The sequence below is a fragment of the Hemitrygon akajei genome, chromosome 16 (genome assembly GCF_048418815.1).
Source record: "Hemitrygon akajei chromosome 16, sHemAka1.3, whole genome shotgun sequence".
Lineage (NCBI taxonomy): Eukaryota > Metazoa > Chordata > Chondrichthyes > Myliobatiformes > Dasyatidae > Hemitrygon > Hemitrygon akajei.
In genome coordinates, this window is record NC_133139.1 from 25,072,983 (window position 1) to 25,083,171 (window position 10,189).

General features: G+C 43.2%; 1 protein-coding gene across 1 annotated transcript in view; it reads left to right on the forward strand.

Moving 5' to 3' along the window:
- LOC140740325 (interleukin-31 receptor subunit alpha-like) overlaps positions 1-9,861 on the forward strand; it is a 43,308-nt gene extending 33,447 nt beyond the window's left edge. The window contains exons 14-16 of the mRNA XM_073069477.1: positions 513-609; positions 1,291-1,375; positions 9,056-9,861. Of these exons, the coding sequence (XP_072925578.1) occupies positions 513-609; positions 1,291-1,375; positions 9,056-9,463 (590 nt within the window). The 3' untranslated portion in view covers positions 9,464-9,861. The remainder of the gene's footprint in view (positions 1-512; positions 610-1,290; positions 1,376-9,055) is intronic.
- Positions 9,862-10,189: the final 328 nt, after the last annotated feature.

Consider the following 10,189-nt stretch of genomic DNA (forward strand, 5'->3'; position numbering starts at 1 on the left):
GTAATTGTGAGCAACCTTGGGCTCTGTATCTAATGAAAGATCTGCTGTTCCTGGAGAGATTGCATGGCCTAATTCTGCTCCTATACAGAATGGTCTTATGGTCTGGTTGTCATATATCCACCCAGATCTCCATGCACCCGTAGATAAATGAGCACAGATGAAGGAGGTATAGCCTCTAGAGAATACATTTTAGTTGGCTACATAAGATTGATAGAGGCAGAAGCTACATCCTGTGACAGAGGGAGTCCAGAGCGGGGAGTTAGAACATGACCACTGGAGCACTGGACATCAGGAAAGGCTTGCTCACACAGTGGAGAGTGGAAAATTTGGTAACCCACCCCCATCTCCTGGGAAGGATGAGGTTGTGGAATTTAAACGTTGTGATTCAGAGGCTGATCAGACTCTGTTGGTCTTGAATGTTAGAACTGCAGGAAACCGAAAGGGTGAGTGGGTTCAGATGTAGATCAGTCAACCACAGCAGCTCACTAACTCGGTCTTCTGCTGAATTGTAGATCACAGTGAGTTCATGGCCATCATCGTGGCAACATCCTTCTTCGTCATGCTTGCCGTCTTCGCTGTGGTTTCTCTCTGTTACTTCAGCTACAAAAGGTACGTTGGCCATGGGGCTGAGAACACTTTGGAAACACCAGCCAGGAACACTCACCCCCAACTCTAATGGCAGCCAGAAACACTGACCCCTAACCTCAATGCTGGCCAGAAACGCCGACCCCAACCCCAGCGCCAAACTAAAACACCAACCCTGCACCAGTCCCAACACCAATGTCAATGCCAACCAGAAGAACTGACCAGGAATACCAACCCCAGCACAGACTCAACGATAGCCCCAACACCCACACGATTGTCATGCAGAAACACAGACCTAAAGTACCAACCCTCAACATCACCCGGAAACAGTGACCAGACTACCGGTCCCAACCAGAAACACAAGTCACAACACCAAACCCAACATCGACTGGAAGCACCAACGCCATTGTCACCCTGGAGAAGAGAACAGAAACACCGGCCAGAACAATCGACTACAACACTGAGCAGAAATGCCAACGGCAATACGGGCCAGAAATATAGACACTAACACCAAACCCAGCATTGACCAGAATGACCGACTCCTTAACAAACACCAGCGCTAACCAGAAACATCATCCCCAACCATGCCACAAACACCAGCGCTAACCAGAAACACCGTACTGAAACATCATCCCCAACCATGCCACAAACAGCAAGCAAGCCAGGAGCCCTGGTCCTGACGCGTTTCTTTAATTACTTTTTTAGAACTGAACGAATGGTTTGTCCCACTGTCCCGGATCCAGTCAACAGCCTTGCGGTCAAATCCATACACACATCTGACCACATCAGCGTAAGTTGTATAGTTTGTTCATTCATTTGTGTTCAGAAGGGAATGAAGATCATGCTGTATTCTTCCCAACGTGCAGTAATCTTCACAGTGGTCCGCACTGAGTTGTCTCTGTTAGCACACCATGTCTTCAATCACACCATCCTGTGGTTGAGGGCAAATGTATAAAGTTCACATTGTTTATAATACTTTGCACAAGATCAGGCAATTTCCAAACTTTTGGCCTTAGGACGGAGATCTAATCTTTGATGGCCATGGCCTCCTCCTTACCCAGGGTGCCCGATCCAGCAGGGGAAACACATGGGGGTAAATCAATTGCCCACACCCCCACCATAGAGGCTCTTCCATTCCCTCTGCGGGGGAGTCCGCTTCACCTGGTAATTCACCCCTTCCCCATCCTCCTTCCCTATCTGAAGGCCCATCCTGGGACTCCTGGTCGCAATGGTGGTGACGGCGGGAGGGCTTTGAGCACACAGTGGAATCAGCTCCCCACCAGGAGCTGTGGCCTCCCCTCAGCGCCCTGCTCTATTCCTGAGGATCTGAGCCCTTACCTCTTATTTTCCTTCAAGGTGCATAAAGTCTTGGAGACCTCCTTCAGGACAGATGTATGCCTCCAAGTCCTTCTCCCTCATTCCTTCATTCCTGAGCTCAGCCACGAGGGAGCTGGTCTCCCTGAGACTAAGCCACAGTCTGTGGCTTAATCAGGAGACCCGGATGGTAGTGTCACTCCCTGGTGCCAGGGTGTAACATGTTTCTGATCGTGTCCAAGATATCCTGAAGTGGGAGGGTGAGGAGCCAGAGGTCATGGTACATATAGGTACCAATGACATAGATAGGAAAAGGGAAGAGGTCCTGGAAGGAGAATATAGGGAGTTAAGAAGGCAGTTGAGAAGAAGGACCACCAAGGTAGTAATCTCGGGATTACTGCCTGTGCCACGCGACAGTGAGAGTAGGAATGGAATGAGGTGGAGGATAAAAGCGTGGCTGAGGGATTGGAGCAGGGGGCAGGGATTCAAGTTTCTGGATCATTGGGACCTCTTTTGGGGCAGGTGTGACCTATACTAAAAGGACGGGTTACACTTGAATCCTAGGGGGACCAATATCCTGGCGGGGAGATTTGCTAAGGCTACTGGGGTGACTTTAAACTAGAATGGTTGGGGGGTGGGAATCAAATTGAAGAGACTAGGAGAGAGGAGGTTAGTTCACAAATTGAGAAAACTAGTAGACAGTGTGTGAGGGAGGATAGGCAGGTGATAGAGAAGGGGAGCGCACAGACCAAAGATGTAGGGGAGAAGGAAGAAAAAGATAATAAAGTTGATCACATCGTTAGGGATAAACAGAGAGGAAGAGGTGGAGAGTTTCTTAAATGCATCTATTTTAATGCTAGGGGCATTATAAGAAAGGTGGATGAGCTTAGAGCATGGATTGATACCTGGAAATATGATATTGTAGCTATTAGTGAAACATGGTTGCAGGAGGGGTGTGATTGGCAACTAAATATTCCTGGATTTCGTTGCTTCAGGTGTGATAGAATCGGAGGGGCAAGAGGGGGAGGCGTTGCATTGCTTGTCCGAGAAAATATTACAGCGATGCTTTGGCAGGATAGATTAGAGGGCTTATCTAGGGAGACTATTTGGGTGGAATTGAGGAATGGGAAAGGTGTAGTACCACTTAGTGGTGTAATATAGACCACTTAATGGGGAGCGAGAATTGGAGGAGCAAATTTGTAAGGAGATAGCAGATATTTGTAGTAAGCACAAGGTTGTGATTGTGGGAAATTTTAATTTTCCACACATAGACTGGGAAGCCCATTCTGTAAAAGGGCTGGATGCTTTGGAGTTTGTAAAATGTGTGCAGGATAGTTTTTTGCAGCAATACATAGAGGTACCAACTAGAGAAGGGGCAGTGTTGGATCTCCTGTTAGGGAATGAGATAGGTCAGATGACGGATGTATGTGTTGGGGTCCAGTGATCACCATACCATTAGTTTCAATATAATTATGGAGAAGGATAGGACTGGACCCAGGGTTGAGATTTTTGATTGGAGAAAGGCTAACTTTGAGGAGATGCGATAGGACTTAGAAGGAGTGGATTGGGACAATTTGTTTTATGGGAAGGATGTAATAGAGAAATGGAGGTCATTTAAAGGTGAAATTTTGAGGGTACAGAATCTTTATGTCCCTGTTAGGTTGAAAGGAAAGGTTAAAAGTTTGAGAGCGTCATGGTTTTCAAGGGATATTGGAAACTTGGTTTGGAAAAAGAGGGAGATCTACAATAAATATAGGCAGCATGGAGTAAATGAGGTGCTCGAGGAATGTAAAGAATGTAAAAAGAATCTTAAAAAGCTAAAAGAAGATACGAGGTTGCTTTGGCAAGTAAGGTGAAAATAAATCCGAAGGATTTCTACAGTTATGTTAATAGCAAAAGTATAGTGAGGGATAAAATTGGTCCCTTAGAGAATCAGAGTGGACAGCTATGTGTGGAGCCGAAAGAGATGGGGGAGATTTTGAACATTTCTTTTCTTCGGTATTCACTAAGGAGAACGATATTGAATTGTGTAAGGTAAGGGAAACAAGTAGGGAAGTTATGGAAACTATGACAATTAAAGAGGAGGAAGCACTGGCACTTCTAAGGAATATAAAAGTGGATAAATCTCCGGATCCTGACAGGATATTCCCTAGGATCTTGAGGGAAGTTGGTGTAGAAATAGCAGGGGCTCTGACAGAAATATTTCAAATGTCATTAGAAACAATAAACTGGATAAAAGTGAAATTTTACCCCTTACTAAAGGAAATTATAGTCAATGTCGATTAGTAACTCAATTTAGATGGCCGATAAATGGTATAAAGTATTTAGGTATAGGAGTTGATAATAATATAAAGAATTTATATAAATTAAATTATTTATCACTATTGAAAAAAATTCAAGAAGATCTTGATAAATGGATGATGTTACCAATAACATTAGTGGGTAGAGTTAATGCCGTAAAAATTAATATATTCCCTAGATTACAGTAGTTATTTCAAACATTACCAATACAACTGCCGCAGAAGTTTTTTTCAAGAGTTAAATAAGTGTGTGAGGAAATTTCTTTAGAAAGGTAAGATGTCAAGAATATCATTGGAAAAAATGACATGGAAATTTGACCTAGGAGGGTTACAACTTCCAAACTTTAAGAATTATTATAAAGCAAATCAACTTAGATTTATTGCATCTTTTTTGACGAAGATAAATCAGCATGGATTAGAATAGATTTAGATAAGATAGGGAAAAAAAATCAGAAGATTTTATATATAAATGGGAATCTAAATAGATATGGGAAAAGAAAGAATCCCTTATATTAAAACATTTGATTGATTTATGGAATAAGATAAATGTTGATGATGAGATAAAGAAATCTTTATTAGCAAGGAGACCTCTGATTCAAAATAGACTTATTCCTTTTACAATGGATAACCAACTTTTATATAATTGGTACCAAAAAGGGATTAGATGATTAGGAGACTGTTATGAAAGAGGTATATTGATGTCATTTGAACAAGTAAAGAATAAATATAAAATATCAAATAACACTTTTTTTGTTATTTTCAATTAAGGGCTTACTTAAGAGATAAACTGGGTCAAACAATGTTATTGCCAAAACCTAATGAAATCGAAACTTTAATTCAAAAAGGAAAAATTTAAAAATTTGCTTCTTTTATGTATAATCTGATTCAAAAACAGACACTTAAACAAGGAATTCATAAGTCAAGACAAAAATGGGAAACAGATTTGAATATTAAAATTAATGAAACAAGTTGGTCAAGACTATGTCTTAATAGTATGACAAATACAATAACTGTTCAACTCAGACTAGTACAATATAATTTTTACATCAATTATATATCACACCGCAAAAAATAAATAGATTAAACCCAAACTCAACTGATCAATGTTTTCAATGTAATCAAGAAATTGGTACTTTCTTACATTCTACTTGGTCTTGTTTTAAAATTCAACCTTTTTGGATAAATTTAAGAGTTTTATTGGAACAAATTATTGGAGCACAACTTCCACATAACCCAATATTATTTTTACTAGGTGACATTGAAGGGATAAAACCGAGACTTAAATTGAACAAATATCAGAAAGAATTTATAAAAATTGCATTGGCAGCAGCCAAAAAGGCTATTGCAGTTACTTGGAAATCGGATTCATGCTTAAGTATGGATCGTTGGAATAATGAAATTTTTAGCTGTATTCCACTTGAGAAAATTACTTATAATTTAAGGAATAAATATGACACATTTCTGAGTATTTGGTGCCCTTATTTACAAAAGATAGGATAGTATATATAGGTGCTCCAATGATAAAGATATTGGTCCTCTGGGGAAATAAATAAATACATATATTAAAGTTATTTTGAATTCCATGGAGCATGTGGGGATCTTCCGATATCCAGGCAGTCTTTCTTTTTTTTCCTTTCTTTTTTCTGTTTTTTTTCAGATAAGGATATGTTAGGGGGGGAGGGGGAGGGCTGATATTATTCTATTCTATTCTATTCTATGTAACTAATTTGAAAATTCAATTAAAATGTCATTAGAAAAGAGGATCGTGCTGGAGGATTAGCGTATTGCTCATGTGGTTCCATTGTTTAAAAAGGGTTCTAAGAGTAAACCTAGCAATTATAGGCCTGTCAGTTTGATGTCAGTGGTGGGTAAATTGATGGAAAGTATTCTTAGAGATGGTATATATAATTATCTGGATAGACAGGGTCTGATTAGGAATAGTCAGCATGGATTTGTGCATGGAAGGTCATGTTTGACAAATCTTATTGAATTTTTTGAAGAGGTTACGAGGAAAGTTGACGAGGGTAAAGCAGTGGATGTTGTCTATATGGACTTCAGCAAGGCCTTTGACAAGGTTCCACATGGAAGGTTAGTTAGGAAGGTTCAATCGTTAGGTATTAATATTGAAGTAGTAAAATGGATTCAACAGTGGCTAGATGGGAGATGCCAGAGAGTAGTGGTGGATAACTTTGTCAAGTTGGAGGCCGGTGACTAGTGGTATGCCTCAGGGATCTGTATTGGGTCCAATATTATTTGTCATATACATTAATGATCTGGATGATGGGGTGGTAAATTGGATTAGCAAGTATGCAGATGATACTAAGGTAGGTGGCGTTGTGGATAATGAAGTAGGTTTTCAAAGCTTGCAGAGAGATTTAGGCCAGTTAGAAGAGTGGGCTGAACAATGGCAGATGGAGTTTAATGCTGATAAGTGTGAGGTGCTACATTTTGGTAGGAATAATCCAAATAGAACATACGTGGTAAATGGTAGGGCATTGAAGAATGCAGTAGAACAGAGTGATCTAGGAATAATGGTGCATAGTTCCCTGAAGGTGGAATCTCATGTGGATAGGGTGGTGAAGAAAGCTTTTGGTATGCTGGCCTTTATAAATCAGAGCATTGAGTATGGGAGTTGGGATGTAATGTTAAAATTGTAGAAGGCATTGGTAAGGCCAAATTTGGAGTATTGTGTACAGTTCTGGTCACTGAATTATAGGAAAGATATCAACAAAAGAGAGAGAGTACAGAGAAGATTTACTAGAATGTTACCTGGGTTTCAGCACCTAAGTTACAGGGAAAGATTGAACAAGTTAGGTCTTTATTCTTTGGAGCGTAGAAGGTTGAGGGGGGACTTGATAGAGGTATTTAAAATAATGAGGGGGATAGATTGAGTTGACGTGGATAGGCTTTTTCCATTGAGAGTAGGGGAGATTCAAACAAGAGGACATGATTTGAGAGTTAGGGGGCAAAAGTTTAAGGGTAACACGAGGGGGAATTTCTTTACTCAGAGAGTGGTAGCTGTGTGGAATGAGCTTCCAGTAGAAGTGGTAGAGGCAGGTTCGATATTGTCATTTAAAGTAAAATTGGATAGGTATATGGACATGAAAGGAATGGAGGGTTATGGGCTGAGTGCGGGCCAGCGGGACTAGGTGAGAGTAAGCGTTGGCACAGACTAGAAGGACTGAGACGGCCTGTTTCCGTGCGGTAATTGTTATATGGTTATTGTTAATGGTGTTCCCCTTGGCCTTGACATGTGGGTCAACCCGTCCCCCCCACACCCACTGCTTCTAGCGAACGGCAATTGAGATGGGTGGCAGCATCTTCTTACAACGGTGAAACCACACCCTGTGCATTGTCCAGAAGATGCAGTTGATCTTCCCCTGGGACTGGTCTCAGAAGGAATGCACTGTGCCTGCAGTCTATACCAGGACCAGGGTCACTGCCTGATGGCACTCAGAAAAGCTACACCCTTAAACTAGAGGGTGGGATAATCACCAGCGATGGCCTCATTACTTCCCTACTTCCTGCCAGTTACTGTGCTGGCATTTAGGGCAGCAATGACGGTCCTCCATCTCTGCCTGTCCTTGGCCACCACTTAGATGTTAGAGGATTCTTCACTGTCGCTTCCTTAACAGCTTTGTTTGACCAGTCAGGGATGTTAGCACTGAGCTGACCCCCCCCCCCCTCCCCACAAACCTGGAGGACCAGTGGACCACTCTTAGTCTGGCCTCTGCCCTTTGACCTGTTTGGCATGGGTGACCCTGCCAAGAGCCAAAGTGTAAAACCATGACTCCAGCCAGCATAGCTCTCCAGGTCATCGAGGCAGGCGAGTCTCCAAGCCATGCCCATGACAAGGTTGTGGTCCGCCTGGAGGATAGAGATCTCATTGGTGGAGCACAACAGTTTTTTATTAGCTCGACGGTGCCAGGGTCACAGGAGTGGCTGCATCGGTCACATACTGTGAGAAGGCCGTTCTACCAGAGAGGGTGTCAGGGCCACTGCTGAAGTTCAAGGTATAAAGGTAACCTTTTCTTGTCTCTGAGCCTGACCAAGCAATTGTTCAGTTCACAGGTGCTGGAACAAGACACACCACAATCTCCATTTGGAGTCTGACTGATGGCCTTGTCTGAATGATAGGAACCAATAGTATTGCTGCGCAAGGCCACCAACCTCATTATGGAGTATATAAAGTTTTCATCTTCTATAAGGGCAGAGCAATTGCAGGTGAAACTTAGCTAGTGATATTCCTGGCCTTGGTTTGTCTGACAGTACTCTGCTGCTCAACGTAATTCCAACATGTTGTGTACAGTTCTGGTCACCGAATTATAGGAAAGATGTCAACAAAATAGAGAGAGTACAGAGCAGATTTACTAGAATGTTACCTGGGTTTCAGCACCTAAGTTACAGAGAAAGGTTGAACAAGTTAGGTCTTTATTCTTTGGAGCGTAGGAGGTTGAGGGGGGGATTTGATAGAGGTATTTAAAATAATGAGGGGGATAGATCGAGTTGACGTGGATAGGCTTTTTCCATTGAGAGTAGGGGAGATTCAAACAAGAGGACATGATTCGAGAGTTAGGGGGCAAAAGTTTAAGAGTAACATGAGGGGGAATTTCTTTACTCAGAGAGTGGTAGCTGTGTGGAATGAGCTTCCAGTAGAAGTGGTAGAGGCAGGTTCGATATTGTCATTTAAAAAAAAATTGGGTAGGTATATGGACAGGAAAGGAATGGAGGGTTATGGGCTGAGTGCAGGTCGGTGGGACTAGGTGAGAGTAAGCGTTCGGCACAGACTAGAAGGGCTGAGACGGCCTGTTTCCGTGCAGTAATTGTTATATGGTTATATGTGGTTTTCCCGACAGCAATGGGAGGTGTGCTTTGCTGAAGAGGACGTGACGGATGTTCTCCTCGCTGTAATCAGCCTGCAGAATGATACGATCTTACCCGGTGAGCCAGCTACAGGCGATACGGTGCCCATGACGGAGGATGCGGGGTCTGCGGGTGATGGCGACTCACTGGGCTTCGGGAGCGACTCTGCGTTTGAGTACAGGCGGCAGATGGGCTCCCCTTTGGACCTGGAGGAGGACTGCAGCAGCGAGGCTGGCGTAGGCGTGCAGAGCCCAGTGCCGGAAACGGGTCGCGTTTGTCCACTTGCCCGTTTACACTCGGGCTCCGGGCTGAACCTTAGTGGAAACATGATTTCTCTGCTGTCCATTTACAATCAGACACCCGCGGAAGAGGAGCCAGCAAGGAGCAGTGTTGACTCTTAGCGCACCGAGCACACGCTTACTCCATCTAACCAGGACTGCAGGGCGTATAGCTTCCGTCAGCAGACGTGGTGACCAGCACCCGCCCTCCTCTGCCACTGAGTTCTTCTAAAGGCAGCTCCTGTGGTCGAACTAAGGAAGGTCTAGCCTTGCTCAGATGTGGCCAGAGGTGAGAGCATCCAGAGCTACAACTGGAGATTATCTTCACATCTGGATCCTCACCAGCCAATAATAAAGGGTTTATTTATTTGCCTGGGCTGCACTGTGACATCCAGTTTGTGAAGTCTTCCTGAACATTGCCTAAATTTGTCTCAGCATCAGTTTGAGGCTTATTACTAAAGGGGTTATTGTGACTGGAGTATTGGCATTACAGGATGCTTACAATATAGAAACGGGCCATTCGGCCTCTATGCTGACAAGGGTTTTCAGCCACCTCACTCCATCTGTCCCGATCATCATTTCCTTCCGTTCCTTTCTCCTTTGTATGCTTATCCAGCTTCTCACTCTACTCTTCATCTGACTGAAGTTATCAGTGACTGTGCTATACAAGAGGCCTTCCTTTGATTTTTTTTTGTACAGGTTAACTCCCTTACTCTCTGTGATAGAGTAGGAGGCCATTCAACTGTTCGATCTATGCTACCTCTTAGCAGTGCAAACCTATCAGTCCCACCTCCCTGGAGACCTGCAGCAAATCCTCTCCCACTTGCCCCTCAACTTCACTTCTACCTT